General features: G+C 39.7%; 1 protein-coding gene across 1 annotated transcript; it reads right to left on the bottom strand.

The window, feature by feature from the left end:
* Nucleotides 1-10559: 10559 nt before the first annotated feature.
* On the bottom strand, nucleotides 10560-11684 carry LOC140656977 (neuropeptide Y receptor type 6-like). Its single transcript, XM_072873344.1, has one exon. It carries the CDS (start codon nucleotides 11682-11684, stop codon nucleotides 10560-10562), a length of 1125 nt encoding a protein of 374 aa, XP_072729445.1.
* Nucleotides 11685-16521: the final 4837 nt, after the last annotated feature.

The raw sequence follows: 16521 nt of genomic DNA, 5'->3' as shown, positions 1-16521 counted from the left end.
AACAAATAAAGTCAGTATAAAAGGTTGACACATGTTCCCAAGGAGCAAATTTGACAAGCAAATTTGACATGTTTAATATAAAATGTAGATGGCAGTAATTTGCAGGATCTCTGGATTCTGGTCATCTAAGGCAGTTCTGCTGGTCTCTTTTTCTATAGCTGTACCATGTACTGAAACATTAGCTTCATCATGATTCCACAGATGAAGTGGGCAGGAAACTAATTTCTATTGATTTCAGCCCTGGTTGGGCCTGTTGGGTGAAAAAAAGAAAAAAAAAAAACTTTTTGCCTTGCACATCTGCCCAGACATACCAGGCTCCTGCCTGCTTCATCAGTGGCTCCACATCACGTCTGCTCACCATTGCGTCCCCGACAGCCGCCTTCGATCTGGTGGCTGGAGTGGCCTCCACTGGGGAACTTTGACTGTTTTTCTCAGAAAATTCAGCTCCCGGTTTGCCAGCAACGTGAACTGGGACAGAGAAAAAAAAAAAATTCCTCCAGGGGATATACTGAACCGGAGCTGGCACCAAGCTTCCCATGGAGATCAGTGGTGGTTAAGCAAGGTGCCATGGCAGAAACGCAGGCACTGGTGGCTGTGCACCCACTCACGGCTCCTCCGTGGCCAGCTTTCCCAGGAGCAGTTTTCTGTTGAAGTTTTAATTAGGTAAATTTATGATTATGCTTCAGAAAAAGCATTATATCCTACTGAGCACGGGGGGTTAGACTAGACGATCTCAGGAGGTCCCTTCCCATCCTCAACAGTTCAGTCATTCCGTATGTTTTTAAAGCCTTCTTAATTATTAAACTAGCAGCTGATTTTTTTGAGCTTTTCCAAGAATACAAGAAGCAGCTATTATTTCTGAGCAGCCATTGTACTGTAACTCGTGATTATATTAATTTGACTGCTCATAGTTTTTCTTTGTTCATAATTTGTTTTTGTTCATAACTTGCTGTTGCTGTTCTCAAATTCTTTTTGTACAGCTGCTGCAGATATCCTCCATGCAAAAACATACTGAAAGTATTTTCTTTTAACACTAACCTCACGCAGCCTTTTAACAGAACTTGAGTACTCCTAGAATCTTACTACATGGAATATTTTCCCTTTGGAAAGAGGCAAGGACTCAGAGCTGCATAAGCAAAACCTAACCAACTCTGTAAATTGATTAGTTAGCAAACTAGATGATACTAACAAAACAAAATTTTTATTTTCCCTTGAAATATTTGATTTGTCCTGTGTTTCAATGAATAAGGACGTGAGGTTTAACAGGATGCTCAGGCTCATGTGACTGTTGGGGTTTTCTTGCATAATGCCCTCAGTATCTTCGTGCCCGGTCTGTTTGCATGATGGGGATGGGAAGAAAGAAACTTTTTGTTATTGTTCATCACAGGCTTCCAGCATGCCTTTTTTTTTTTTTTTTTTTTTTAAATTTAGTGTCAGAGCTTGGGTTTCCTGGAACATCAAGCAGTAATTATCTCCCTGTGTTTGATGACCTTTCAGTCAACTCAGATTTTGCTTTTGGATTCAATACTAATTCTGTGGCCAATTTTTAAAGGAGTCTCAACTTCATCTTTAATTAGAAGCCAGCAATCTTGCGTTCCCAGTCAGTCACAGGACTTCAGTTACTTCAGCTGATGATTAAATTCAGTATGCCCATGGTTTTGTATGCACGCCTAAACACAGGCAAAAGTTTTAGCTGGTTTTAGTTAATAAAGAGCACTTCAGATACGGTTACACCCTCATATGCCTTAGGCTTGGGGTTTTCTGCCCGACACATGTGGGATCTGACGCTGGTTGGCAGGAGGTTCTGCAGTCCTCAAAGGCTGCGGGTGCTCCTGGAGAACGTGCTCTTGGGATCACGTTTATGGTCACTAACCTGGATGGTGGCATTCAAAACCGCTGGAGTGTGATATTTTCCAGAGTTCCTCCCTGCTCCGGCCCGAGCACCACGACCCGGCGCTTCCCTCCGACAAAGAGCTGGAGACAGACGGTGCCTGTGGGAATCGCCCTATTGAGAGCCAATTTCAGGAGAAAGCGTAGGCTGTGTTTTAGATGGATATTTGGTGTGGGTTGAAATGAATGATCCAAGTCCCAAGGAGGAGATCTTGAAGTCTGATTTCTAACCAGCGCAGGAGTGAACGGTGCGTTTGGTGTCAGTGAGAACTTGACCTGTGCACGCAGTCAGGAAGGTCTGTGAATACAAAGCTGGAAGCAATAAGACACTTAAAGCCATCTGATGCAAAAATATAAATGTGTGGTGGGTAGGATATGATGCCATGCTGACAGCCTTGCTAAGTTGCCTGATAAAGCTATTCTTTACAAATAGTGGAAAATTAGGCCTGGATACCTTAAAAGAGACTATTTACTGACTAATTATTCTCCCAAAGGTTTATCCTGTGGGTGCGGTGAGGTCCCTCTGACCTTTACTTTAAAGTTCCTCACGAGAGAATAAGCTTACAACCACCCAGTGAGGATATAAGTGCCCATCCTGCGGCAAAGCCACAGGTTGGCCGCGTTCTCAGAACAGCCTTGGGCTCTTTCGTGCTCTTTGCTGTAAGACTTAAGTCTTACATGAGGAGGCTTGAGGTCCCTTGCTAACACCTTAGGCACCTGATGGCTTTGCGTTCCTGCAAGGAGAGCCCATATTTCTTACCTCTCCAGGCACGGCTGCAGAGTGTATATGGATTTCCTTCCTGTGCGAGTTAGATCTGAAATGGTTCCTGTGCCTTTTTACCTTTATAAAAATGTCCTATGAAGATATGATGCTCAAATAGATTTTTTTCTCTGAAAGCCCAGATAGTTGCCACAGTGTATTGAGTTAAATGCATATGTATATTTTCATGCTGTTACAATCTACTCTGAGGCTTGTAAACTGTATCTCCATTTTCTTGCAGAATCTTCCTCAGTCTCTTACAGGGTCTGAGCTCCTGTGAGCATTCGGCTTGGCTCTGTTCTACTCCGTTAAGCTCAGCTCCTTCCCTGCCACTTCAGAGTCAAGCCCCTTCCCCAAAATCCAGGCTGTTTGGCATTCATTTCTGCAGCTGAAGAGAGCTGCTTTAGCAGTGGAATCCATCCAAGAGGCAACAGGAATGGGTAAGGACTGCGAGGCAATAGTTGCTGTTAAGTTCCTGCAGGGTTACTTAAAAGGGGAGGGGATGGCAGCTAGATAATTGTGTTGAGGAAAATTCCAGAAGACTGGGACAGTTGGCTCTGGAGAGACAAAAGGGAGTACAAGGGCTGTTCTGGGATCTCCTGTCTTGTTTCGATCCATACAAAACTTCTTGAATTTTATTCTTGCCTAGATTTACTTGTCATGTGTCAGAAAACAGTGGTCGCATTTATTTGAAAAACAAACCAAAACCAACTCCCCCCCCCCAAAAAAACCCCCAACCCCAGCAATCTAATGTGCATTAAATGGCTTCCATTGGCAAACTACTTGAGGAAATATGGGAATATGATCAGACTGCAGTCATGGGGTGGTTTTTAGTAGTGGTAATGATGGAAAATCCTGAGACGGCTTCCAGGTAGAAATTAAAGCATGGGATCATCTGACACAACTATAGCATCCAAGTGATTTTAGTCCCAAAAGTAGTCATTTTGTTGCTTGTTAATAGACAAATCTGTTGGCCTGTATTGAGGACGAGAGAAAGAGATTTGAATGTGCTGGGGAAATGTAACCGTGGCCTGGGAGTTTGTGGAGGTGGAGGCTGTGCGGCAGTCACTACAGAAGCGTGTGCCTGGGAAATCCGTGCCTCTCCGAGCCACCTCCGACACCGTGGTTCTGGCTTCATGGAAGCAAGCGCTGCAGATGTCTCCAGCCTAAAAATGGAGCTGGCAAGGGGGTATAAGCAATTCTCTTTAGAGAGACCCCAAACTTGGAGAGCTTCTTCTGACTCTAGTAGCCATTCTTGATTGGAAGAACTAATTCATGCAGCTGTTGTAGCCCTGTCATCTACATGAACTAACAAGTTTTCCTCACTGGGTATGAGGGTGAAATGAATTCTGCACAGGGAATAGCTCCACACAGGTGCCAATTCCATCACATTATGTAAATAGCCTGTGACTAATAGAGAAGCCTATGAAATGAAATAAAAGACGTCAGTCAGTGCATTTGCATGGAAACCAAGCTATATGCCAAAGGAACCTTGTTTAAAAGTGAGTGATAACAGACAAGATAATTCTAAGGTTGCCATTGTGGAACATTTTTAAGTGTCTTATTAGCATAGAATTGAAAGGACAGTGTTGTTTTATATTTACGGAGTCTATGAGGTTCCACTAAGTATATCTGCAGTCATTTCTGACCCTTTGTTGTGAGGTTACTCAAAGCTTTGCTATAGATTTGTTCTCCTCTCAGAGTACTATTCAAAACAATGAAGAAACCCAAATATTTATATGATGAAACAAACTTCATATATACCTAATAGCTTGGTTTATCACCCATCTACTGTGATGGGCCTGGGGAAAATGGGGAGTTGAGATAAAAAAAAAGAAAAAGGTGAGTCTGTGAATGTAAAGAATGATTTTTCTCCTGAAAGCCAAATCCTATTTTATTTCCATTAAATAACATCCAGAACTGCAAGTAAGAAGATGGCTATATTATGTTGGCCGCTCTGTGCATCTTGTAAAACAGCCCCTGCCCCACACAGTCCGTGCATGGGGAAGAGGAGGAGGAAGTTGGGAAAGGAGGTGCAGGGCTTAGAGGACTTGCCATAGTTAGACCATGATAGTTTGTAAGTCCCAAGATAATGTTTTGGTTAAAAGACCCCTCTGTCAGCAGTGATGTTTTGTCGCCTTCTTTTTACTTGTTTTTACTCTGCCCCATAGGCGATTTCAACCTGGAAAAAGTGTCATAAATGTTTTAAAATGCCATTCATGCCTACATGAACGCGAAGGTTTTGATGCATTTACAACAGTGTAATGGGGACATAGTGTGGCAATTTGTGTGTGGGTTCTTGTTTGTTTGTTTGTTTGTTTAACTTCAAAGGATCCCAAGTGCTGGGGCAAAACTTCTGTGTCAACTCTCTGAAACTCTGATACCCTTCCTGGGCGATGGAAGGGCATGCGCTCTTGCTAGTCCGAAGCTGTGCATCTTCTGATCAGGTAGTGCAGAACTGAGCACGTACTGCTGGATGTGTAGCCTTCAGTGGGGCTGGCAGTTTGCATTGCTGTCTTCTAGCCAGCCACCGTTCTTCCAAAGATAGGAGTGTAATAATCTGTGAGACATTTATTCTTTCAAATTGGGTTAAGATTGGCCAATGGCTCAAATGTTATCGGGGTCAAAAGGACAGAAGCATAATGGTATAAACTTTGTTTCTATAGGAAAGTAGGCTAAAATCAAGATGTGCTTCAAGAGGCACGGGGCAGAGCTTGCTAAGTGAGAACCATGACATAAAATAACATACTGTAATTGCCTTATATGACCACATTTATATAAGTATGTAGTTACCTGCCATAACTTTGCTTAGGGACATGGTATAGTGGTGGTCTTGGTGGTGTTAGGTTTACGGTTGGACTCAATGATCTTAAAGGTCTTTTCCAACCTATACGATTCTGTGATTCTGTGATAATTTCTATTTATTTCTAGAATGTGGGTAAGATTCAATCACTTCTTAGATGCAAAATTTATCTCCCTGAAAGTCAGCTCTAGTGTTGTTCAGAATTTTACCTGTTGCGTTAACGTTTAGTGCAATGTTAATTTATGGTTATGTCAGGGTGAAATATTCCTGCCTTGCAATTGATGCAGCTGTGATGTAACTTTAAAAAATATAATGCAAGAAGTAGAACCTGGGTATCATTTGCCACTTGTAGTGGATCAGGGCTGGGTAAAATAAAAGCATCTCCTCTTCGAGGCTGGAATCTGTCCCAGTCATATGTGTCATTGTTAAATCCCAGGAGTTTTTATCATATGTGGTAAAATACTGATAATGCAGGCAAGTGTGGTATGAACATTTTGGCTTAAGCAAGAAAAATCACAAGTATCTTTCTCCTACTTAGATACTGGTGAATTAAAACACAGTAGTAGATGCTACTTTGGAAATTAGTATGTACCAGCTGGGCTGCAATGCAGCACTCAGAAGAGCTCTTTCAGTATTTGTGCTACAGATAAAGTTTCCTGAGCTGCTGAAAGGAAACCTGCACTCTGAAATATTGCACAGATTATTCAATGTATCTGCAAAATGTCTAAGAAAACAGTGTTCCAAACACATTGATTGTATTTGAGTACAAATCATAAAGTACCATAGTAAAAAGTTGTTCTGCCCTTGAGGCATAAATTCACTTGAAAGCTCCCTGTTTTACGATTCCGTCCTTCTCCACCAAAAAGTGTGCCAGCACCATGAGCCCTGAGAAGGTTCTCAAGCTGTTTTTAAGTCCTTCTCTCTTCTGGAAAGAGCAAATATCTAATTTTTCACTGATGTCTGTTTATCTAATAAGTGAACATGTGAAATGCTAAACCACTTTCCAGAACTGTTTGTATGAGAACTGTCCTATCAGGATTATAGGCAGTAAAATTTACCAGCTGGGCAACGTAGCAGTTTTATACAGGGTAATATTTATTTGTCAGTAGACAGGAGGAATCAAAGTATTTAAATAACACTCAGCAATGGTACTGCTGTTGTCCACGTACATAATTACAGTCAATAATCAATTGAGCTCTTTGTTCAACAGAATCATTTTCACCATGAATACCATTTTCCATGTATCTAACTCTAGTTATATGTACTTACAGTTAAACCAATCAACCACAAAATACAAATACATGTAAGGATATATTAATTTACAAGGATGTTTATAAATATATTGGTCTGGTCTACACGACCAAACCACTTGAACAAAGCTCCGATGCAGGTTTTTTAAAAAAAACATCACTGCTAAGACTTTGTTTGTACATTTGGATATCATTCTGGAGTTCAGGTTCTCCCTCTAGCTTTCCGTAATTAATTCCATGCTCCCCCGAGGAAGCTTACAGTCCTCCATCTGGTTGCATCAAGAAACAACAGTCTGGTGAGCAAGGCTCTTATAATTTTGTCTACTTGCTATACCAATAAAATAAGGGAAAATAAAGTTATCAGCATTACCTAACACAGGGCAACATTTGTCAGTTTAATATTATGACTTGAGCAATCTTTAAATATTGCATATTGCACAGTCACATACATTACCATCACACGCCATGTTGGAGTCCATAATGCTTATGTATTAAAAATAAGTAACTTCTCTTTGTCTGTTCCTATTCCTATCAAAGTCAATTCACTCCTTTTGACTTGTCTGGAAATTAGATATCAGACTGGATATAGAGCCAGTGGATGTAATGAGAGAACATGCAGCGTGAAGGGTGATGTCTTCAAGACAGTGATGATACTCTGTTCGGTTAGCAGTGATTTTTAAAAGTGCAGCATTAAGAAAAGAGATACTTGATAACTGAATGCTCAGAACAGAAATGGAGCATCAGCACTTGAGTCAAATGAAAGTGTAAGGAAGAAATTGCAAGAAGAAATCAAGGCACAAGTATGACTATTCACATTCGATTCTGAAGCAGTCTCACCGCTCAGAGAGCTTCCACTTGGTAACGAAGAACCCTCTTATGACAAGATTCAGACTGGAAAAAATGATTGCTTAACTCTGATCAGGATGTCAGGAGTACACAGTTGGTCTTACAAAAAGCAATAGTAGCAACCTTTTTTTTTTTTAGCTGTTTAATGCCACAGAAATGTACTGCCCAAGCACTTGCAGGGAGAGACAGTAAAGGGAGACCATCCATCAGCATCCCTGGCCTTCTCGTAAGGTCACAAGAGTTTCTGCTGGCCCACTGACCACATAATTTAGCCTAGTGTTCATTTCATGGCTGTATTTAAACCACTTGGGGCCTGATACTAAAAACACCTCTGCTGTAAGACTAAGCACACTTGGGCATGACTATGGGCTGGGAATACTGGTATGGGAGCCACTTAGGCCAAGTTCTCACATGGGAATCTCATCTGGGCCTGAATCCAACACTAAATACGGAGATGTTTGCCATGACGAGAACTGAGAGTGCTCTGAACTATTGTGTCTAATATTAATAAATCAGAGTATATTGTGAATGTCATGTGCTTGTAAATTGCTTTAAGCACGGCTTCTGAACCTGTAAACAGTATGCTTAAATATGAGGAAGACGGCGATAGAGATTCGTGTTCCAAACACAGAGAGATCCAGCTGCTAACCCAGCCTCTAGCAGGTATGCCACCATAATTTGTTAAAATGCTCTGTTCAGTGAATGATCTCCTGACAATATTAGATGGCTTTCTGTATGGGTACTGGAATCTCCAAGAAAGTGAAATTCCTGGATGAGATTTGCTCTCAGTTAAGCAAGTGAAATGGAGATAATTAATGACTTTATTACCCTGGAGTCTCACCGATGGAACAGAGACCCAGCTCCACCACCTGCCCCTCACCAAAGCATATACAAGCCACTCTGATGATGCCCAGTATATCAGCAGTATTGTTGACTATAAGTTATTGCTTTCTATTTGGTTAAACGCCTGTTGCGCTGGACAAGCAGATGGTGTGTATCAGCAATAAAGGGAGCCCAGTAACTGAGGGTGGGAGTTAATGGAAATAATTAATACTAAGATACTCTCAGCTGTCTGATCATTAGCCTTTACTAGGTATTTAGCTGTCTCCTGGTTTTCCTTCTGTGATGCACAAGGCAGGTGGTTATTTATGCACTCCACTTTACATGCATTATATTTGATCTAATTAGAAAAAAACCCCTAAATTATGCTAAAACTATTCCATACCTGTCACTCAAATACTTGCTTACCACGTCACTAATTCTGCCATCCTTGCTCCCGTGAGTAGTGCTGCCCTTATGACTTCAATGGGATCTCATAGATTTCAATGAGTCTTTTTGCTCAGTGTGAATGAGGAAGCACTTAACAACCCAGCGTATCTGCAAGGGCTTGCGAGGCTCTTCTCACAGAGCCCCTCTGATGAGTAGGGTAATGCAGACAGTTTGCACTAATGCTGTAGCAACAGAACAAGAGAACTGTGACCTGACGGAATCCTTTAAGAACTGCATGATTACAGGAAATGATGGTCCCTATCCAAGAGAATTTTAGAGCCTCAAGGTAAGTTTCATCATAGCTGAATCATCAAGGAGCTGATTGTAATCTGAATGTTAATTCTTTGTGGTTAAGCGGGGCATCGGTAAATTGCTAAAGTTAGAGAATGAATTACAAGGAATTTTATGTACAAGTGTTAAGGCTAGTTTTTGGAAGTGAAAGAAAAGGGGGGGAGCTTTAGCAATACAGGTAGTTAAATAGAATTTAACTTGAACAAAAGAAGTCAAGTTTAGTTCTAAGGTGGTGAGTTGTTGGGCTAGAGTGTTCTAACTATCATATTTAAAGAGCCCAATTTTAATGGATTATTTATGTTGGCATCATAGCATGGATGAAGAATGTGTTTGGTTATTTTTTTATGACCAAACTGGATAATGCTTTTTAATGTGTTTTAGTTTGAGGGAATTCGTGTTCAGTATTACATCCTTGGGCTTCTATGCACTGAATTACGGAAGAAACTATTTTCAAACATAGTCCAAAGGAAATTACCGCATCTGCCTCAAGTGCAGAAATGTGGAGAAAGATATTTCTGAAATTAAAACACAAAAGTAATTTTCTACTCAGAAAAACTTATAATCTGGATAAGTAGCTAAAACAAAATCTACTTTGAATTCATAGTGTGTTTGTTTGATAATGGAGATTCTAAAAGGTCTGTTTTAAGGACCAGTGATGGTGGTAACAGAGAAAGCAATGATCTGTACTGGTGGTTTGGAGTAGAATACAATGCTTTTAGGAGAAATGCTAAATACATATTCCATCTTGAACAGCATCAATCTGAGTGGAATTGGCAGTACATCAAATGGGGCCTGTATTAGTGCTCATAAAAAAAAAAAAAAAAAAAAAAAGAAATTCCACTCTAGCGTTTTCCCTTGTTAAAATACAATTTCTAGGCTGAACTGGTACTAAACCAAAGGAAACTGTATGCTGGGCTGAAAGGAAGATGGTGGAGGCCTAGGATAACTTAAGGGGCCTTCCTTACACTGTGAACTGCCTATAAACTGTTGTGCAGATGAACCAGAGGTGGGAACAACGTAGGGTTGGAAAATTAAAAGGCCGGAAAACAGTCTGTGAAAAGGCTGATGAAGTTAGGAATGCCATAATATTCATGATTTACTTGGGTGAAGCCAGGTGTTTAGGAAGGACAACCGCATCAGTGGCTGAAATGGAAATACTTTTATTGGTGCTAAGGTAGTATGCCAATGACTTGGAAATTGTGGATTTAAAAGGTAAGATGTTAATACTGTTTATAATTCATTATTATTGATCTTTAGGACTCTTGGAATTGGTTTATTAGTATTAATACCATCATAAAGTACTGTTAAGGGGATGCCTATGGGAGCATAATCCTGTTTTTGCTGAACTGGCAAAGACTTCCTCTAGACTCAGCGGTAACATGATCAAGACGTACAGAAAAAGGTCATTTGCAACAAAATACAAAACTTTGGAAACTGCTGTTGGATTATTTTAGATATCCACAGGGGGGTTATTTAATTTCAGAGATCCCTTAGATGCATCAGTTTGCAGATTTGAAAGGGCAATATTTTCGTATTCCTCTTGTGATGCTGAGCATCTGCAGTGGTGAACTAATACTATTAAATCCTTCTGAAAATTCTTGTTGAGAAATCCATAAAAGATGGGATTGATACATGTTGAGATCATGGCCACAAGGTGGCATATTGTAAATGTTAAATTATGATTACAGCTCATTAGTGCCTCATAGTTCCAGTCAAAAACAACATTGAATATATTGAGAGGCAACCAGCAAGCTGCAAAAGTCACAACAATTGATATCAACATCATATTAATCCTTTTGTTTTCACTCAGTCTGCTCTCATTCTCTCTCATCCTGTCTATTTTGCCATGTCTCCTTCGAAGACATACAAATATCCTGAGATAGCAGATAAAAATAAACCCCAGTGGGAAGCAGTACTGAAAAACCAGCAGACTAGTGGTAAAAATCAGTCGCTCTGTAACAGATGGCCATGCTTCAATGCAAGCAACCTTGTTCTTGTAGAAATCGCTATGGAAAGATAGATGTTTGAAGGGTTCATCAGTTAATTGGTGAAATATTAAAAAAGGAATGGATATTACGAGGGAAAGCCCCCAGATGAAAAGAATTCCCCAGTAAGCATGTGAAATATTAGGCTTCCAGCCACGTGGGTTCACAATTAACTGATATCTCTCGATAGCAATGAGTACAAGTGAGAAAATGGAGACTGTGACAGATATACTTTGTATGAAAGAACTTATTTTACACATAGCTTCCCCAAATATCCAGTAGTCCATTAAGGTGTATGCAACTGTGACAGGAATACACATGATGCAGATCAAGACATCTGATAAAGAGAGGTTGGCAATCAAAATGTTGGTAACATTTTGAGCTTCTTTCCGTCTCTTTATTATAATAATCAGGCAAAGATTTCCAAAAAGCCCCACTATTGTAACTAATGTGTAGGCTGTAATAAGCAAGAATTCTGCAAGGAAGGAAGGTTGGCATGTATCAAAGTTCAAAAACTGAGAATAGCTAATGTTTGAGATAGTTTGATTAGACAGAATCTCACTGGGATGCTGAATGGCTTTATCCATCATGAAGCATCTGCCAACCTACGGACAAAACTTAGTATTATTTGGAATATAGTTTGTATGGAGCTTTCCAAGGCAATGATTACTATAAGTCTATCTTCATAGTTGGTGTCCTTGAAGTTTTGAGCAAATCTAGTATAATTAATTACAGCACTGAGAAATCCTGAAAGGAAAAGCCAGTGGTTGAGTACTGGTGGTTTTGTGTATATATACGGATGGAGGCTGATGCTACTTTTCTGAGGTTCTGCACTGACAGTGTTACAGAACTGTAACTGATTGTGATGTAAAAGAAATAGCAGTGATAGCTCTGTTTAAACTCGTACGAACGTTTTTGTGCAAACCCTCCTTTACCAACTGTGGATAAACTTTGCTTTTCAAAATAAAATATTTTAAGTTCTGTCTCAGCCGAAGATTTAGCAAGATTTAAAGAATTCCAGTGAGGATAATCTGTTGCTTTTTTATTATCAGAAAAATGAAGAATTGGGTCCTGCCATCACATTGCTAGCTTAGACATCACACTTCTATTTTCTCTAGAACTACAAAGCAATGTGAGCTAATACACCAGATCCTTCTGGATTAATCAAAATGATGTGTGCTTGAGTTTAAGTAATATTCAACACCTCTATGAATGGCATCTTTAAGGGAGTTTCCTGTTCTGCTTATGTATTAAAGATAGCACATCCTTTTTCCTCAATCTAATCTGAGAAAAATGTAAACCAAACAAAGATCACATCTTAGTTATACATACAATTATTTCCATATCAGTAGTTGCCAAAGGTCGTCTCATTTCCCCACACACCGTTTGCTGTTGTACAAGTTTGACGAACGATACCCCCAAAATATTCTGTGGTTAAATACAACATGTACTCAAGAGACACAGAGTTGATTCTTCTTTCAGTTCTAACTTAAACAGTTGTCAAGCAAAAAGCTGATATTAGTGCGATTCTGTTGTTATAAAACTAATACTAATGGGAAGAATTAGGTTCATCTTGATGGGTTTGAATTTATCATTGAGTTAATATTAATCGTAAATCAAAGGCTCACCAGCTTTCTGGCCAGAAAGAGGCTATGTTTCCAACCTGGGAAAGGAAAAAAGAAGGATTTAGGAGTTACTTTGAAAGATGGATAAATATGTTCTACACATATGCCTTTCAAAACTCAACTCAACTCACCTTAATTCCTTTTTGAAGTAGGAATTATTGGAAAACTAGCTGCAAGGAGGTCATTCTTCATCCCCAGTAACAAACACCATAGTGTTGAGAGCCCTGCGGAGAAAGGAGGGTGAAGAAGCAGTGGAAAGTTAAAGAGGATGCACAAAAAGAAGGGCTAGGTGGATGTTTTATTATTACTAGAAATAATTTGTTTATGTGTAGAAGATTTGTCAACCTTTTTACAGAAATTATTGCCGTTATTTAGTCACAAAGGAATAAAAAATGTTTAGTTCCTTGCACGAGATTAAACACCAAATCCAGGGTTAAACTGGGAACTATGATTCTATAACTGTTTGTCCCCAGGCACCCAAAGAATATTGCAGCTAGAGTTATATCCTCAACAGCTTTATCCTGATACTTCTGCATGACATTAGTTTGGGTGCTTCAAATTAAGATTCTGAAAAAAACCAAAACCCAACCACTTTTGGAGGATCTATTACCACTCTCATTCTGATTAAAATGTACATTTCAACTAGTGTAGTCATGTTGGAGTGAGAAGTGGCTGTAGATTTATATGACTATATGTGGCCCTGATATACCAAATATGATTTAATATGTGCTCAGGGGCTAATATTAAGCCCTGTAATCTCCCTAAATAACCCAGCTGGCTCGGTTACAGCTATATTGAGGGAATGGCATAGAAACTTGCACAATCATGCTGCAAAAGCTATTGAAGTCTAGTGGCTCAGATAGACTTCGTAGCCCCTCACAGGTGTCCCTACTTCAGCAGGTCAGGAACAAGAGCTATGAACCCTACTTGTGTGCACCAGCTTGCAAAAACTCTTCTCCTAATATGTCCAGGAGAAATGGAAGGGGTTCTGAAGCTGCCCCAGTCAGACCCTGCAGAAACTGATGACGTGGCGGGGCAGCAGCACCTTCAGGCAACACGTTTCCTGGAATGCGCTGTAAACTGCTTTTCCCTGAAGCAGCACTAATTGCCAGGCTGGATTTATCACACAGAAGGATGCATGTGCTGGAAGGACAGGAGGCCAACCAGTGGTAAATGTTGCCCTGATGAGCTTTACTGCCAGTTTAGATGTGTAAGGGTCTAAAATCTGGCTGCTTTATCCCAAGGGTGATCTTTCTCTTTGCGCTGCCTGTGGTATTCACCGGACTCACACAGATCTGAGCCGTGCCCTTGGAGAAAAGATCAGGTGTTAGCAGGGGATCTGGCTTGGAAGCAAGATACCATCAAAGACAAGCTCTGCTCTTCCCTGCTTTTTATGTTAGCAGGAGAAGCTGTGGGGACTCAAAGGATATGAGGCTGAGCCAGGTTTGTAATATTTTATGCACTATTTGCTATGCTCGCTTATTTATCCATGGTTGCACAACATGGCCTGATAGCGAGTGCTTTATGTCCTCTCCCAAGAACTCTGTGGGTGGTAGGGCTTCTCTGGCACTTTCTACCATTAAAGAAAAGTCCCTGTACTGATCTTCTGATCAGATCACTCACTACGTTAGCTTTAGGCACACTGATCATCTACATTGTCCTTTTTTCAGGAAAAAGATTAATTTCTTTTCACTGTTTGGTTTGTACTGTGAGTTAAAAAGTGTAGTCTTTAGTACATGTCATTCTGTAAAGCAATTTAAACACTTCCTTGGCAATAAAACAATTACATCAGCCTTGCTTAAACATCTGGAGTATTCATAGCATTAGAAAAATGAGTTACACTAGTACTTACTGCAGCATGTTGAACTATATGATAATACATACTGACATTTTTTTAAGCCAATAAATATTAGCAGAATCAGCATCCTTGAACTGCAACTACAGCTAATGTCAGAATTGGATTGAAGTGTTTAATAAGAGAACTAATTACTTCAATCCCTCATCCATGCATTTTGAAAAAGATTCTCTACCATAGTGAGAGTTTAACACTATAAGAAATTATAATCCGCTTAGCCTAGTTGTTTCATTCCTCTGGACGCAGAAACATTAATGAAACATGCATAAGCAAAAGAAAATTAAAAGCATAGTCTAAAATAAAATGAGTTTTAAAAAGGCTTTCTTTCCTAAGTATTTTCTTACCTATGTTAAAGATGCATAGTCCCATCCCTTCAAAGTGACCAGTAAATGTTTTGGTTGCAAACATTGTCTGTTTATTAAGTTCCAAAGTATTGCGCAGATAAAATCTGGAGGAAACTTTCCATTCAATTTTAAATATAGGATGTACAGAATACAATAATCCTTTAAAAGATATATTTCAGTAACTTTTGCCACAGTTTTATGGATTTTCTGACTTCTTACCTGATGAAAAATTCAAGTCATATCCACACTGCCTTTAACAATTTTTCTTTTCCCTTTTTGAGTTATTACAAAGCCAGCAAACACATCTCCTTTGTGTATAAAAGAATCCAAAGCAAAGCCATCTACTGCTAAAGCGATACTTAAACTCTCTTTTCTTCTCTTTCTGAAACAAACCACAGTTCCACCATTTCCAACTGTGACTGAATCCACCAGTCTGTAGAGAGGCTGCTGAGGAATAAAACAGGCTCTGGAATCCAAGAAGAGGCGAACAGCAATGAGCAGGGAGGAGAAAGGACCAGTAGTCATGGGGATGGTTTTTCCTCCACTGTGCAGCTTCCCTCCGCCCTGTCAAACACTGTATCTTGCAATTTCATTTTCAATTATCTTATCTGTTCTGTAGTGCAAATGTTTTCCCTGTGTTGGATTTCATACATAAACATCTGCAGATGGCTTATTGCTTTTTTAACTGAGGGAGAGACGAAAATACAGTAAGCTGCTTTGAAAGAGCATGCACATCCTATTAAGTATATCATTCGCTCTATTGCAATTAAGATCATCATATTTTCATTATAAATTGCTATTTTAGCTTATACTCTAGAGATATAAAAATATTCCTGAAAAGCAAAGCATGGCACATTACACTAGCACATGTTGAAAAGGGGCTCTATTATTATTACTGTTTTTCCAGTAAAAGCCCATACCTTTTATAGTTGCTTGTGTATAAAAATTAGCATTCAATGTTTCCCTATTAAATATTCAGAGTGGACTTTTATGGGACAGGAAAGGAACTGGTCTTTCTTACGACGTACTATTTGGTACATTGCTTTTTAAACTCTTGATTTCATACCTGGGTCCACTTAACCCCAGCATCCCCATCTCTTACGCTGAACCATTCCGTGGCTCTCCAGTACTAGAAAAAGCAGAAGCAATAGAAAATGATCCAGAGTTAGAATGTGTTTGTGTGGGAACAGACTCAGGAAAACTAGATGAGAATTCCCTGTTAAATCTGAGAAGTAGAAACTTGCAGACAAAACATTTGAGTGTACTGGAGTCTGTCCTACTGTGTCTGTTTTTTTGGACAGAATGATTTTGAAAAGCAGTAGGATTTTTGGGTTGAGCAAGACTGATGCTGTACCTAGAGTGCAGGTTAGAACTAATTATCTGAAAATATTGTTGTCATGCTATTGTATTTGTAGAAAATAGGGGTGGAGAGAGCCTCTGAGATCAGCCAGACAAACCTCCTGCTTCTAGTATGTTTGTATCTGTTCATGATGTATTTGTCTAACCTGTTTTTAAACATCTGTGGTAATCCTCGATTAGATAGTCAAGTGCCTAATTTACTGTTAGGAAGACTTCCTTAACACCTCCCCCTAGAATTTCCTTC

This window comes from Ciconia boyciana, chromosome 9 (genome assembly GCF_034638445.1).
Source record: "Ciconia boyciana chromosome 9, ASM3463844v1, whole genome shotgun sequence".
Lineage (NCBI taxonomy): Eukaryota > Metazoa > Chordata > Aves > Ciconiiformes > Ciconiidae > Ciconia > Ciconia boyciana.
The sequence above is the reverse complement of the archived record's forward strand: the minus strand, read 5'-3'. Positions and strand labels throughout refer to the sequence as shown.